General features: G+C 39.3%; 1 protein-coding gene across 2 annotated transcripts in view; it reads right to left on the bottom strand.

The window, feature by feature from the left end:
• SSH2 (slingshot protein phosphatase 2) overlaps positions 1-16,967 on the bottom strand; it is a 217,421-nt gene that overhangs the window by 58,370 nt on the left and 142,084 nt on the right. For both annotated transcript variants that reach the window (XM_090290635.1, XM_090290636.1), the window contains one exon: positions 6,835-6,938. In XM_090290635.1, the coding sequence (XP_090146761.1) occupies positions 6,835-6,938 (104 nt within the window). The remainder of the gene's footprint in view (positions 1-6,834; positions 6,939-16,967) is intronic.

Here is a 16,967-nt window from a genome sequence, read left to right as displayed (position 1 = left end):
GGTAAGCATATCCACACACTGGAATATTATTTGGTCATAAAAAGGAATGAAGTAGTGATATATACTATAACATGGGTGACCCTTGAAAACATGTTAAGTGAAAGAAGCCTGTCTCAATCATGAACAAATCAACAAACAACAAGTGCTGGCGAGGATGTGGAGAAACGGGAACCCTACTGCACTGCTGGTGGGAATACAGACTGGTGCAGCCACTGTGGAAAACAGTATAGAATTACCTCAAAAAACTAAAAATGGAACTGCCTTTTGAACCAGCGATTCCACTACTAGGATTATATCTGAAGAATCTTGAAACACCAATTCAAAAGAACTTATGCACCCCTATGTTCATTGCAGCACTGTTTACAATAGCTAAGTCCTGGAAACAACCTAAGTGCCCATCTGTAAATGAGTGGATCAAAAAACTGTGGTACATTTACACAATGGAATACTATGCAGCAGAAAGAAAGAAGGAACTCTTGCCATTTGCGACAACATGGATGTAACTAGAGAGAATTATGCTTAGTGAAATAAGCCAGGCAAAGAAAGAAAAATACCATATGATATCACCTAATACAGGAAACTAAAGAACAACACAAACAAAGGAACTAAACAGGACAAAGAGTAGAATAGTAGTCAATAGGGGGGAGGCGGGGGAGAGAAGGGGTGTAAGTAAGGGAAGGGTTTAGTCAAAGAACGTGTATAAATGACTCATGGACATGAACAAAGGGGAGGGATATGATTGTGGGAGAAGGGGTGGGCTGGGTGGGTGGCAGCAATGGATGAAAAATGGAACAACTGTAATTGAAAAACCAAAAAAAAAAAAAAAAAAGATTGTTTATATGGTTCCATTTACAGGATTCCCTCACTTATCGTGGATATTACGTTCTAGACCCCCCTGCGAAGTAGGAAGCTTATATTTATTTCACACTCTTAAACCTACGTAACATTAACAACATACGTATACAGTACCACAAAATCCCACGATACAGCGAAAAATCCGCGGTAAATAATTAAATATAATATTTTTAAAAATCCCGCCATACAGTGAGGCCGCGGTAAGTGAACTGCGATATAGAGAGGGACTACTTATATATAAAAACCCAGAATAGGCAAATCTATATATAGAAAAAGTAGATTTAGTGGTTGTTTAGAGTTGGGAGAAGGGTAAGGGACATAGGGAAGAATAGCTAATGGGTACTATGTTTCTTTTGGGGGGGGGTGATAAAAATGTTCCAAAATTAAATTGTGGTGATGATTGCACATCTTTCTGTGAATATGCTAAATTCTGTGACTATACTAAATAAATGACTGAATGTATACTTTTAAATGGGTAAATTATATGGCATGTAAATTATATCTCAACAAAGCTGTTTAAAAAACCCAGGACACAAAGTATTAGGAATACACAATGAAGAGAGACTAGAATTATAAGCTACAATTGAGTCAAGCAGCTGAGGGTTGGTTGGTTTGTTTTTTAAATCCTCACCCAAGGATATATTTATTTTTAGAGAGAGAAGAAAGGAGAGAGGGGGAGGGAGGAGAAGAGGGAGAGACATCCATGTGAAAGAGAAACACTGATTGGATGCCTCCCTTATGCACCCTGACTGGGGATTGAACCTGCCACCTTCTGGTGCATGGGATGACACTCCAACCAGCTGAGCCACCCGACCAGGGCAAGCAGCTGAGGGTTTTTAAAAATTAAGTCTCCTTCTGTTCTATCAGAATAAACAATCTGAGGAAAGGATTTTCAGGAAGGAGAACTTCTGGAGGAGAACCACTTTGGGCAAACAGCAGCCCTAAGTCCCCATTCCAAGCATTACTGGCCCAAGGATCCAGCTGCCTTGTTTGAAGGTCAGACAAAAGTCAGTGAGCCCTCCCCTACCGTAAGGCTTCTCATGCAAGCTGATATGTGGAAGCTCAGGTTTGTTGGCTGTGAAAAGTAATGCCATGACCAAACTGGGTATTTTCTACTGGGAAATCGTTCTTCACAGAGACTAAGAGAGGCAATATATTGGTACGGTAAGATCCCTTCCTTAGATTTTTCAAATATTTCAATAATAGTACTGAAGTTTCAGATTTCAATTTGATTTTAATGACTTTTTGCTGTTTCCCTTTAAAATGTTAGCATTCACTCTTATCACATTTGATTACAAAAAGCATTTGATATTTAAAATGAAGCCCAGATAAGAAATTCTAACTAGTTCAAAAAACATGCATAAGAAAGTACAATTAAGACATAGTAAGCCTTTGATCTGTTCTCAATTCTGCCATCATCTTTCAGTCACTGTGAGCTCAGCCAAGGCAGCTCCAGCTCATGGGAAGGTCTGGTTTTGTGAGCTGCATTTACACCCACACTGCCTCATCTGTTCTGGGCTGGATTACAAATCAAGCCCATTCAGTTTGTGTTAAATCTACTTTTCTTTTTAGTATTGGGGAAGCTAAGTGAACAAGGTCAAGTAGAAACCTGGGTGGCCAGTCCAGTGTGGAAGTATGACCAAAGAAAACAGCCAACCAGGGCCAGGAGCTTTGAAAGCCACCCACTTACTGTTACATGCCACAGAGCAATCTGCTTAACATTTTAGTCAGACAAGCTGGACTGAAACCAATAATTTGTCTTTTTACTGTAAGTGATAAATATCCATACCAAACAGAAATACAAAGCTTAGCTGGGTCTACTTCCTCTGTGCATTCAAGTTTTAGGGGGGAGTATCCCTCCCCTCTGGTGGTGGGCATTGAAGAAAAAGGTTTTAGAAAGTTTAGTCCAAAGCTAATTTTTCAAGAGAGTTTTTCCCCCTTTACTCTTTAAAAAAAGTTTCCACGCTGAAGAATTGTGGTAGGAGGATAATACTGTCCAATGAGATGAATTATAATCTTGAGCTGCTACGTTTGTAACTAGATGAAGTTCCAAATAAAAAGTAGGACAGCCACTAAAATAGCTGAGATTATCTGGACCGGAGCTAAACGCAACTATTGGCTCAATGGGATACAGTATTTCTGGCTTTCATCTCTGACCTACTGCTCAAGGTTTGTAGTCTTCTTTCTTCTCTTCCTAGTAATTCCAATTTATCCTATTCCTGGAGGTAACACATCAAAGTGGCACATTTATAACAATACGCAACCATTCTTTGTATAGCACTTATCAGGATTTATTCAAATACTGTCCTCAGGATGACTTCAATTTCCTCCCCAAATGATACAAACAAGGCTTGCTGTTAGAAGATAGGTATAAGCTGATTAGCATCTTAAACCTAGAGATACCCTATACCTAGAGACCACTTTCCCCAGACACATTTCTGATTCTTTCTTATGTTTATTGGCATAAATGCACCTCTCTTTGGAGAAATCCAATGTATGGAAATATAAATGCATATACTACTATTTGCAGGTGCGATATTGTGATTTATAAGAAATATATATTTGGTCTTCTTCCTTTTCCTGGCAAAGAGCGCCAAAAACGCATGGAATTTCTTAAGTTGAGGAGAGCAATAATGGTGTCTTTTTTTTTTTTTAATTAAATTAAAAATTTAAAATATATTTTATTGATTATGCTATGTTCCAATTTTCCCCCTTTGCCCTTCTCCTCCTGGTACCTCCCCTTCCCTTTAGCAATCTCCTCCCCTCCCCCCCATTTCATGTCCATGGGTCATGCATATAAGATTTTTGGCTTCTCTATTTCCTATATTATTCTTGACATCCCCCTGTCTATTTTGTACTTACCAATTATGCTTCTTAATCCCTTCACCTTTCCTCCGTTCTCCCCTTTCCCCCTTTCAGCTGATAACCCATCAAATGATCTCCATATCTATGATTCTTACTCCTGTTCTGGTTGTTTCCTTTTTTTTTTTTTGATTCAGTTGTTGATTGTTGTGTTTGTTGTCATTTTAAAGACCATAGTATTGATCTTTTTATTAAATAAGTTCCTTTAGCATTTCATGTAATAATGGCTTGGTGATGATGAACTACTTTAGCTTTGCCTTGTTTGGGAAGCACTTTATTTGACTTTCCATTCTAAACGATAGCTTTGCTGGATAGAGTAATCTAGGTTGTAGATCCTTGGTTTTTATCACTTTGAATTCAGCATTCAAATGTCCAGCATGGATCACTTTGAATACTTCTTGCTAGCTCCTTCTTGCTTGCAAAGTTTCTTTTGAGAAACCAGCTGATAGTCGTATGGAAACTCTTTTGTAGGTAACTCTCTGCTTTTAAGAGTCTCTCTTTATCTTTAGTCTTTGGCATTTTAATTATGATGTGTCTTGGTGTGGTCCTCTTTGGGTCCAACTTGTTTGGGATTCTTTGTGCTTCTTGGACCTGCATGTCTATTTCCTTCCGCAAATTAGGGAAGTTTTCTTTAATTATTTTTTCACATAAGCTTTCAATTTCTTGCTCTTCCTCTTTTCCTTCTGGCACCTCTATGATTTGGATATTGGTATGTTTGGAGATGTCCCAGAGGGTCCTTATACTAGCCTCGTTTTTTTGAATTCTTTTTTCTTCTTCTTGTTCTGGTTGAATGCTTATTTCTTCCTTTTGTTCCAAATCGTTGATTTGAATCCTGGTTTCTACTCCTCCACTGATGGTTTCCTGTGGATTTTTCTTTTTCATTTTGTAGTAACCTTCCTTTCTTTCTTCCCTTATGTTTTTGCCATACTCAATCAGTTCTTCAAGCGCCCTGAGCACCAGTTTTTGAACTCTGCATCTGATAGGTTGGTTATCTCCATTTCATTTAGTTCTTTTCCTGAGGTTTTGCTCTTTCCTTTCATTTGGGCCATGTTTCTTTGTCTCCTCAGTTTGGCAGCCTCCCTGTGTTGGTTTCTGTGTATTAGGTAGAGCTGCTCTGACTCCCTGTCTTAGTGGTGTGGCCTATTGTAGAAAAGGCACCTATAAATTGTGTGGGGTAGAGCCTTAGGTAATCACAAGGGCAGGGCGACCCACTTTACTGCTTTGTGGCTGTGTCAGGAGAAGAATCAGAGAAGGGACAATGCCACTGCCTGGCTTATGGAGGTTTGCCTGAAACTTGCCCCATTTCCAGTCACTTCACCGACTTCCCATGTGCCACTGGCGCCCTTCCAGCTGTTGTCCTGGTGCTGAATCCCAGAGTGGTGGGTTTGCATATGTTCTAAGTTCATGCAGGCCCTTTAAAAGAAGTCTCCTGAAAATCTGGCAGTTTCTTGTTCCGCTCCAACCCCCACAGGTTTTTACAGCCATAAGTTATGGGGATTTATCTTCCCAGTGCTGGAATTCTGGGAACCCTGGGCTGTGCGGTCTGGCCTGGGGCTGGGATCACTTGCTCCCAAGGTATCCCTCCCAATTTTTATCCACTACACATGAATGTGGGATTGCTGGTGCCCATTCTGCTGCCATCGCTGCCTCTCCATGCCACACCGTGTCTCCTCACCTCTCTGTGCCATCTCCACCCCTCCTACCCATCTGGATGAATGTGGCTTCTTTAAATCCTTGGTTGCTGGACTTCCATACCACTTGATTTTCTGATGGTTCTGGATATTATTTGTTTTGAAGTCCAGTTATAATTCTTTCTGTTGTTGTGCAAGGAGGTGAAGTGAGTCTACCTATGCCTCCACTTTGACTTGGAGTCCATCTTTTGTTAACAACATGACTTCACATTGTAAAGTACCTAAGGATGGAAACTGGTTGCCAGGACACAGAGAAGAGGGGAGAGGCAGGAGGTTGACTAGACCACCAATGGCCAATAATTTAAGCAATCATGCCTATGTAATAAAGCTTCGATAAAAACCCAAAGGACTGGGTTTAGAGAGCTTCTAGGCTGATGAACACATGGAGTTTTGGGGTGTGTGGCACATTTAGAGGGCTTAGAAACTGTACCCCTCCCCAGATACTTTACCCATGCACCTCTTCTATCTGGCTATTCCTGAGTTATATCCTTTTATAAATAGTTTCTCTGAGTTATGTGAGCTGCTCTAGCAAATTAATTGAACCCAACGAGGGGGTCACTGGAAACTCCAATCCACAGAGAACCTGAACTTATGATTGACAACTGAAGTGTGGAATGTGGAGTGGGGAGTTGGACAACTGAGCCCTTAACCTAATTTCCAGGTAGGCAGTGTCAGAAGTCAGTTGAATTGTAGGACACTCAGTTGGCGTCCAAGAATTGCTTGGATGTGTGGGGGGAAAAACCGTCACATTGGAATAGAACACAGAATATTAGCAGGTTATTCAAAATCAGAGTCTTATTTTCATTTCTAGGTGGACTTTATTTGATGACTTCTTGTTTCTAGAAAAGTCATCTGAGTTAAATTTCTAGTCTTCTTAGTGTAAACACAATCAAGAAATACACTAGCACTTAAGACCTGGTATTTCAATATGTGCCATAATAACTCTTGTTATCACAACAGTGACACTGAGTTACTTTAATCTTAGTATATATTCTATTATCTATCTATCTATCTATCTATCATCTATCTATCTATATCGTATCATTTTCCTTATAACATCACTAGAGAGTAAACAGGAAAAAAAAATGTCATCTTCTGTTAATTGAAATGATTTTGCATAGAATCTGAGGAAACATCTGAATATCTTTTAGCTATAAAAATCATAATTGTGAAGTCACATAAGACTTTATTAGAGTATTTTTGTACCTTATTATTTTTCCAACAAATATTTATTGAAAATTTACTGGATGTGTAAGGCATTCTGCTAAGTGCAAGAAAAATGGTATGAAAGTGAAAGTGATTATAGTACAATGCTTGCTTTCACTGTTATAGATAGAACTGTTGGAAAGATGGTGATAAGGAGCCAGACTTTTAGAACAAAACAATCAAAGAAACCAAGAAAGAAATGGATTATGTTGAGCTTTACCTGCATGCTTGTTGCGTCTGTGGCTGATTCTTGGTGTGGATGAGCCATTTCCCCGTGGTAGAAAAAGGGCAGCACCTTTGACAGTTAGAAAGCTCTCGCTGATGCTACAAATAAAGTCAGAAGAAAATAAATTATTTAAGAAAGGAAATCAAGGACTGAGATGGAGACCCACTTTGGGATTATTCTCTCTTACCTCTTCCAAAGTCCCAATTTCATGGGATGAGGTAAAAATAAAATCAAAAGAGACCACGATTACTCACACAGTCCTATCTACTCTATACCATTTTTATGAAACAAAACTTAATATATTCTATATGCATTATATGGTAACAGGAAAAAGTGAAGACTCTGGAAACAAACAAAAAAAGGGCGAAGGTCCTGGAACCAGACTGCCAGGGTTTGAATCCTGACTCTGTTACTTCTTACCTGAATGATTTTGGGTGGGGGGCCCTAAATTCCCTTATGCACAAAACAGGGATAATAAAATGAGGTTGTTGTGAGGAGTCAATAAGGATACTGCTTCTTAGCATAGTACCTTTAGTAAATACTAGTTACTATTATTAGATTTATGGTTATCAATATTAGTTATTATTATAATCTATAGTGTTTCAAGTGTTGTAATCACATGTGAATGTTATAAACTTAGTTACTAATAATAGATCCAAAGTTCACTAAAGTTCTGTTTAAAATACACTAAAGTGTTATTTAAAATTTTACTTTCACCAACTTGCATTCCCACATGTACTGAAAAGTAGTGCGCAGGAAGTGTGTTTAACCCACGGAATTTGCCCTCCGTGTTAATTTCATCCTTCATGTGAATGATAGCTCAGCAGAAGTGGAGAATTACACCGCTCCTCAGGAGACAGGCTATTCAAAATACAATTGCTAGTGGATATCCACAGCAAACAGAAAATACACCTAAATTATTTCATATCAACAGACCAAGTCTTTCAATGTTACCCACAGAATCTGAAAATGGATTAAACTTTGAAATCACTAATAGTAAAGTTCTGAAACACATAATGGAGGATTCCAAGTTTGCTGATAAGTATGTATGCTATTCAGGGTTAGCTAACATACTGTATATTATACTGCCTACTCAACATTTCCACTAGAAAAACTAACTGGCATCTCAAGCTTACATTGCCAAAGCTAGTCTCTTGAGTCCCCTGTGACTCTAGCCTCACCCACCCAAGTTGTTTGGGTCAAATATGTAACAGTCATCATTGGTTTCTCTTTTTTCCTACAACAATATATATGTAATCCATCAGAAAAACCTATGAGCTTTACTTTTAAATAAAATTTGAATTTTCCCACTTCACTCCATTACTGTTCTCACAATGCATCGCCCATTGGCACCATCATCTTTTACTTAGACCACTGTAAAAAATTTTTTTAAAAGCTTTATTACAGAAAACGCCATCCATATAGAAAGTAGATGGAATATAACAAACCCCCATGTTCTCATACATTTCAGCTTTAATTCATGGCCTATCTTGTTTCTTTTATATCCTTCTCCTTGTCCCTGAAGTGAAACTAATCCCAGACATTATATCAACATAAAGCCTCTTAACTGGTCTGTCTGCAGCCACTTCTGCACTGCTAAATACTATCCACTTACCACAGAGCAACCAGAGTGACAATATTTTAAATTTATAGAAGTGTATCATATAATGTCACTCCCCTGCTTAAAACCCTGCAATGGCTTCCCTCTGTACATAAATAAAAGCCGACTGAAGTCTTCAGTTTGGACTTCAAGGCCCTGTAACATTCAATAAGTTACTTCTCTGATCTTGTTCCCTCTCCCCTTCTGTTTACTACGATCTGGTTGCACTGCCTTTTGTTTCTTCTGTACTTCAGGCCCCTTCTCAGGGCCTTCGTGTGTTTTGTTTTCTACTTGGGACATGTTTTTCTGGCTTGTCCCTAAGTCATAACTCCAGTGTCATCATCTTCCCCCAACCTCAGTCACATCTAGCCTGTTCTGTTTCCTTCAGGATGTTTATCATACGCTGAAATTATATTCACTTGTACACTTGATTGTGGCTGTCTCCCTGTAATAGAACATAAGCTCCATGAAGAGCAAGGATTTCAGTTTGGTCAGCACTGTGTCCTCAACACTGGAAACACAGGAGCTTAGGTAGATGTCTGACAGATGAATTCATTCATCCCATGGTTTCTTCCACACTGTTTTATCTGTTCTATCACCGCAGCAGTATTTGTAATTTAAAAGAATAAAATAGAAATTCTGTACTCTCACATGTAAAAAATATTTGCTACAGAACTCAATATATGTGGCAGATTAAAAAAATACATATGGCAGACTATAAAATACAAGTGTTTGATAATAAATTAACTGGAAAATGAAATTAAATCAACTCTAAAGAGCTGTCTGTTGTTGACTTAATTTTGTCCTTTAATCAATCAAGTGGCATGAAGCTGATAAACCTCTGGTGTAACTTGCCAAATAGATTGGAACATGTCTTCTAAAAACAAGCATGAATCCAAGCCGCCACTTTAAAATTTGCATGGCTGCTGGGAGGGGCTGCCTTTGTTTTGTTTTGTTTTGTTTTCATCTTTAAATAAAGCATTGCGCTCTTGTGGTCTGTTGCACAAGTCTTGTCTCTTGTTACATTCGTGGTATGCACATGTCACCCTGCTATGGGTCACTCTTTCACTCACATTACGGGAACAACCTAAAACAAAATGTCTGAGTGACAGGATGAGTGGGGTACACCACAGACAGGAAATGAAATTCACGCTTCTGCCAACACAGCAACTGCCGGCTTTACTAAATGAAAATATTTAAAAAATAAAATCTAAATAGTCTACCTATCTTCTGGCAAAGTTACAGCTGCGGGCAACTTTGGTTTCCTGTAAACAAAGTAGTCTCTACATCTACAAAAGAAGTATATTAGTTGTGAGCTTAAAACAACCAAACATATACTTCATTTGTTTTGTGAGACAGAGGTAGTTTCTTTTTGACAAACCCTAGTTTAAGAACTAACTTCCTGGTTTTAGGAGTTCTGTAATGTTCTTAGATACATTTGTTGCTTATGCTTTAAAGCACATCTAAGTGTATTCTTTAAAATGTATGTAGTGCTTTCACAAGGGGATGGTTGGGTGAGGTGACAAAGGCCTTGCTTTAACTCAAAGCTACCTGGAAAATTCCTGATTATAAAAGACCAGAAGTCAAACTCATAATGGTATAAGGGAAATCTCAATAAACTCCTGATAGAACAAAATGCACAGAAGATCCAGCTAGGTACGGGTGTAGGCTCCCAGAGTCATGGCAGATCCACTCTAGATGGCACAATCAATCCCTTTATTTTGTGGCCCTAGATTATGACTCCCCAGGTACCACAAAAGTGGCATACATTGTTGATCACAAGGAATGAAAGTGTGGTTGATTACAAAAATCCCCTATCATTATGGAAAAAAAGTTAAAGCTCTATAAATCTATCAAAGATGCAATGGTGGCATAGTGCCGTGGAAGTGAAAAATAAAATTTGCAACTACCAGAGTTTAGGTAGATCAAATTCAACTTGAAAATTAATGCTTTATTTGCATATGAAGAAAACTATATGCAAATTTAATCACATGTACTTCAATGTTAGGTAAAAGCTTAGTATATCTTTCTAGAATACCAAGGGATTAATTTATGTAAATATTAGTCTTTCTGGAACAGCTGTCTGAAGACTCAATTGACATATAGAGTTGGTCTAAAAATTTAGAAAGGCAGGTAAAAACTTTTACATGTTTTTTAAAAAGATTTGTATTTATTTTTAGAGTGAAGGGAAGGAAGGGAGAAAGAAAGGGAGAGAAACATCAATGCTTGAGATATATATTGATTGGTTGCCTCTAGCACACCCCCAACTGGGGACTGGGCGCACAACCCAGGGACATGCCCTGACTGGAAATCGAACCCATGACCTTTTGGTTCACAGGCCAGCACTCAATCCAGAGCCACACCAGCCAGGGCTACGTGTTTTCTTAATTGACCAGTTCTCTAGAATTTGGCCCAGAAACAGGAGTTCTGTAATTCTATAGAGCCATCCATATGTGATTTCAGGTGTCTAAGTTAAACACAACCTAAAAGGACTTAAAACCTCTATATTAAAGAAAACACAAGATAAAGTGAATACCACTACTCTCTTGACCTAAAGATGAAGAGTAATTAGCTACTTGATAAGATAATGACACAGGATCATAATTCCTCTTCTTCATCAGAATACAATTAAAGAACATTCATTTCTTTCTTGCCACAAGATCACTTGCTCATCAGGAAACTCACCCGTAGTTAAACATATGAAATGAGTTAATAATAGCTAACTCGACTCCTACTCTGTGGTAGGCACTGAACTAAGTAAGCACTTTACGTTATTTCATTTAATCTTCACAACAATCCTATGAAGCAGGTATATATATATATTTTTTTACCCCCAACTTACATATAAGAGAAAGGAGCTCAGAGATCATAAATTACTTGCTCAAGATCATACAGCTAGTAATCCTTATAGTGAGAATTCATACCAAGGTCTGATTTGAATACTCATGCTCTTAATCACGTTCTACTATGCTGTTCTAGTTTCATGATATATTTTTACATAAGATGAAATACAATGTTTCCCTACAGAGCTTGTCAACAGAATTTAAAAGTAGAGTACAGGAATGAGAGAAGAGATCCGAAATCTATCCAAATCTCAATTCTCTTCTCATTCCTTTTTTTGTTCCCTCTAACAGGGCCATGAACAGAAGGACTTACATTGTGGGGAATGAAGAACATCTGCATGAATCCAGATGGGCTACACAGTAGAGAAAAGAACTGTAACTTCTGTTGGGAATGATAGTAGCATTTTAGTCTCAGAAATGGAGGAAAGAGCACTCTGCTTTAAATAAATATAGGGAAGCACTCTGTACCAAGCCTTCCTGATCAAAATCACTTCCTAAAGCATGAAACGTGTTAACTGAAGTTTCTTCTTAGGCAAACAGTAGAGGAAAAGGTCAAATAAGGGGAAAAAAAAATACTTAACTATTCTGAGGTTGGAATAATCTCTGAGGAATGTGGCCAGAGTGATCATCCATGACCAGCAGGTAGGCCAAGGAAGCAAAACAGCAAGAACACACCTGGCCAAACTGCTAAATATCAGTTAAGTAGACATTCTTCTGTTTTATATGCAACACCAAAGAACAAGAAGAAATGGATTATTTACTATGGGAAATGAAGTTTCAGAAAGTAAGAATGAAGCAGATTTTTATGTTTATAATGCCAAACTCTTGAGTTGTCTGGTATGTCTGCCTGAAGCCAAAATTTATCGGTAAATTATTATGTAATACTGATTGCACACAATATAATTGCACAAGGTGAGTTGGTTGCCATTTATATAAACCTCAAACACACATAATATAAACTGTTACCGTTTTGTTTGGAACAATATTCATCTAGGTGAAACTTCCAAATTCATTCCACCTTCCTAACATTCTCTCTTTTCTGATAAGCTTTCTCTGCTTATTTAGTTGTTTAATTTTCAGATTAAATCACTAGGGTAGCTTCTGTCAATCCCATTAGGTGGAAAAAAGTTCATGTCCCCACTTAGTGTGACCATAACACATAAAAAAGGAATTGCATAATAAAAAGCTTCCAGTGTCAGATCAGAGGCCAAAGGACTACAGAGCTAGCAATACTAGTGCCTACTGAAAAAATCTGGCTAAATCCCCCAAAACAGGAAGGAAAAAGACATCGTGTCTTGATGTATGAAACACAGGTGCAAAAGTCAAAAGTGCACTACTAAATAAGAGAAGCTTGATTCTATAATCCTAAAGAAACTCAGATTACAATGGGAGACAACCGAAACCCAAATGTTGTAGGTACTATTATCTATCATTAAACAATCCCCTCCCCACTCCCATCTCCAAGATACCCAGACATATGTTCAAGTGACAATATTAGAATGGCAACTGATATCTGGAACCCTCTCCCCCATGGCATAAACTCCCAGACATAGGCCTGTGAATCCCGGCAGAATTATTTGTCTCTATCAATAAACAAGTAGGGGCTGGGATGTATCAGCAGACCCATGATTGGCAAAGTAGAGAAGAGCTAAGGACTTCAGTTCTTACTCATTAACTATAACCACAGGCCATTTCAGTTCCAGCTAATCTTCCACTTAAACTGTTGCACAATGCCCAGCACCACCTACCCTCAGATGCAGCTATTTGTTTTTCCCCTTTCCTACTTTTCCACATCTAAGAAAAAAGGGTCTGTTTGTTCAAGGCTGAAGGACAAATTCCATCAGGACTAATTTCTCCTGGTCTTTTCCCTATAGACCATAAATGGGAGGTGAAAAAACCCCAGAATTTTTTTCTTCATTTTGAATGTTTACTTACTGATAAGATCTTATAAGCTATGTATTCAAATACGTTTTGCCTCAAACATGTGCATTTTAGAAATGTTCAGAAACAAGTATAATCTAGGATCATTAATTTTTATCAGTGGCCATACAATTTAGCTTTCCAATTTCTAGACTAGGACACAACTGAATTGACAGTTACTGTTCTGGCCTGTCCAAAAATAGATCTCTCCTTCCTAATCTTAAGTCTCCTTTTGGGAACTTCCCCAAATGTGCATGTTTTTGGTGGCCTCCAACTTTGAAATTCTCCTCTGAATCTTAGGCAAGTGACCCAAGGCAAGGGAGTAGGGACAGTGGGAGATGGTCACATTCACTGTGGCGAGGGTGGCAAGGGATAGACCAATCTGCCCCTTCTCCTTGGCTTTCCTTGAATGCCTTTGGCCCCTGCCTGTTCTCTAAATTTGGTCTTTTAGCCTCCCATCCATTAGGTGAGCTCTGACATCCTTCTAACAAATATTTTGCTTAAGATAGTTAAAACTCAGTTCTGAGCGTGCAACAGAGAATCTGATACATCAATTGAAGTTAAGAGAATTTAATTCCTTGCCCCTGGTCACACAGTCCTGTCATCTGACATAGTGGCACTTTAACCCTTTATCCTGAGTTAGGTGTTACTACAATAGGACATATTGCTAATATAATAATTTGAAGCAACCAACAGTTAAAAACACATCTGGTCAGTTCATCTAAAAGAGAACAAAGGCAGGATTTCACTACAAAGCCTGGTGTGATGTCTGTTCTATTTTTCACAGCATCCTGAAGACGAAGTTCGGGCTGGGTGGGGAAAGATTTAGATGTATTCCCATGAGGCAAATCCTCTCATGCTGTTTCCTAAAATTGCTTCTTTTTGTTTCTTTAATAAGTTTGTTGTATAGTAAACATTGCTTTAAAAAATACATAAAAACTTGCCCTGGATGGGTGGTTCAGTTGGTTGGAGCACCAATCTGTACACCAAAAGGGCTGTAGGTTTGATCCCCCGTCAGGGCACATACCTAGGTTTTGGGTTTATCCCCAGTCAGGGTGTGTACAGGAGGCAACCGATCAATGTTTCTCCCTCACGCTGATGTTTCTCTCTCTCTCGTCCCCCCCGCCCCAACTTCTCTATAATCAAGAAATATATCCTTGAGTGAGGATAAAAAATTAAAAAATAATAATAAAAAGTAAAAAAATAGATGCCTAAAACGAAAACATTAGGAAGACCATGGGGCCTAGGCAGCAGGGCAAGAAAGCCTACACGGGAGAAGAAGTGGGATACCTGCCAGGCCCTGGTTCCTTTTCAGCTTTTTCTGAGAACAACAGTCTTTCCTTCTAGATGCTTTCTGGTCACACATCCACTTGATCTCCTTTCAGGGATCTAAAGTTTTTCGCTTTTGGTTTGGGTTTCAAAAGTACTACCAAATAATGAAAGGTCAGACCTGAAGGGCTCTAACTGTAGCAGGTGGGCCTAATTCAGCACATTTTGTGAGAACAGCACAGATGTAAAAATCATTTTAATTTCTGAATACTTTTGAGAAAAGCGCAAACACATTCCTGATCCTCCAGGTTGCTACCCACTTCTGGACTTGCGCTGAGCAGCCTGGACCCAAAACACTTTTGCGTTTGGACTCAGACTCAGACTCAGAATCCAGACCTTCTCATGACCTCACTGCTGCCTGCTAGTCTGTCCCTCTGCAGCTGCTCTGGCGATCCTCAGCCTCACACAGCCACCTCAAAATACCCTACTCACCCCCCCCTTCAAAACAAAACAAAACAAAACAAAACAAAACATGCACCCCCCCCCCTCCAAAAAACCCACACAAACAAAGAACACTAGGCGCCCATGAATGGACTTGGTCTCAGGCAACCTCCCCACACAACTGATGCTAGTCCTCCTGGTGAATGACAGCGGTGGGAGTCTTGTTTTGAAGACGGTCCTCCCCCAAGAAGCGGAGATACTGCCTCAGCTCAAAGGAGCTGATTTTCCTTACAGGCTGAATTAACAAAGCTTCTCAGTCCTGTGGCTCTAAACTCCAGACTTAAACACTTTTCTTTCAAAGAGGTAAAACTTAAAAGTTGTCTAGACCAAAAAATAAATTACCTGAACAGTTCTAAGCATTTAAAATGCTGGATGTACTGGTTACCAAGAGACATGACCAACATTATTTGGCACCTAATTTAAAATAGTTGGTGGGAATAAACAAAACAAAAGCAGATTAGCTCAAAAAAATTATTCAGCATTTGAAAAATCATTCATTTGCACGATTCAACAAATGCCTTTCCAGGTATTTGAAACACACCTGTAGAAGGAATGCAAGCTGGGCTTTTAAGCACTTGGCCAAAATGTCAAACCCTGCTGTCAGGCCACTTTCAGCTTGTGAGGCTCCGGCCAGCTTCTAGTCTTCGTTGTCATCTTCTGACATGTTTGTCACTACCTTTTACTTATCCTCTTTCATTGCTCAGTCTTCTTTCCTTCCACTCTGATTCCTACACTACAATCTTAAGACTCCATTTAGACTTCTAATTCCCAGAGTCCCTTTGGGGTGTATTTTTAAAAAAAGCTTTTTAAAATTTATTTTTAGAGAGAGGGGGAAGGAAGAAGGAAGAGAGGAAGAGAAACATTGATGTGGGAGAAAAACATTGGTTGCCTCCTGCACATGCCCCAGCCAGGGACTGGCCCACAACCCAGGCATGTGCCCTTGCTGGGAATCGAACCTGCGACCTTTTGCTTTGTGGGATGGCCCTCAACCAACTGAGCCAGGCAAGTCACAGCCCCAGAGTCCCTTTGGAAGGTGGTGTCAGATCTTCATGGACTTGATTTCAGAAACCAAATTCCCACTTGCTGACTACAACCTCTTCTCGTGACTCGTGTTCACACTCTTCAACCTGAGGGAGATTCCTAGTCCCTGATTCTTCAATTTTTTCCCAAGCCATCAACCTCTCTTCGGTTCTTCTTCCTTCCCTAACCGACCTAGTATCTTCATAATACTAACTATAGCTTAAAATTATAGGATTATTTTATGAGTTATTTTTTATTATCTGTCTGAGCAGCAAGCTCGTCGAACAGGAACAACTGCCTTGTCTAATGTTATCTAATGTCTAGCACAGGGCCTGACACGAAGTGGACGTACAGTAAGTATTTATAGAATAAATGAAAGGAAGGCAGTACAATACTGAAGGAGATGATAAAGCCATGCCTCTGGATGCCACAGCACCTTCATGGTCTCAGTGACAAAGGTACCAAGATGACAGCAACAACACTGAGCTGACTCAGCGGGGCCCTTCACACCTCCAGGCACCTCCCACCCCGATTCCCTTCCCCTGCTATTGTTCCAAACACTCTACTCTCAACTCCCATCACAGCTCCTGCTTCCTTCAGTTCTCCAGTTAACCTGGTGTTCTACATCAAGATAAGGGAAGCTAGCTGGTGTGGTTCCTCCCAATTACTTTCTCTCACCTGCAGACTTATATTCCTTTTCTAATCTGAGAGAATGATGATACATCCAGCGGTCAAAGTCCTTTCATTTGTGTCCTTGACCTCATTCCCTGGCCTCCTAGTTAGTTTTATCAGTTAAGTCATCCCTCTCCTGGTGACTGCTTTCCTCAGCCTAGAAACATGTTCCAATCTGTTCTTGTACATCCTTAAAACAAAACCCTTACTTGACCTTATGTTCCCTTCTAAATTCTCTTCCTTTATTACTGATATTTCTTAAAAATAAGTCTATGTTTGCTGTCCCCATTTTCGTCCCTTGC

Source organism: Furipterus horrens, unplaced genomic scaffold (genome assembly GCF_987537825.1).
Source record: "Furipterus horrens unplaced genomic scaffold, mFurHor1.1.pri manual_scaffold_11, whole genome shotgun sequence".
NCBI classification, from domain to species: Eukaryota; Metazoa; Chordata; class Mammalia; order Chiroptera; family Furipteridae; genus Furipterus; species Furipterus horrens.
This window is presented reverse-complemented; position numbering and strand designations above follow the sequence as displayed.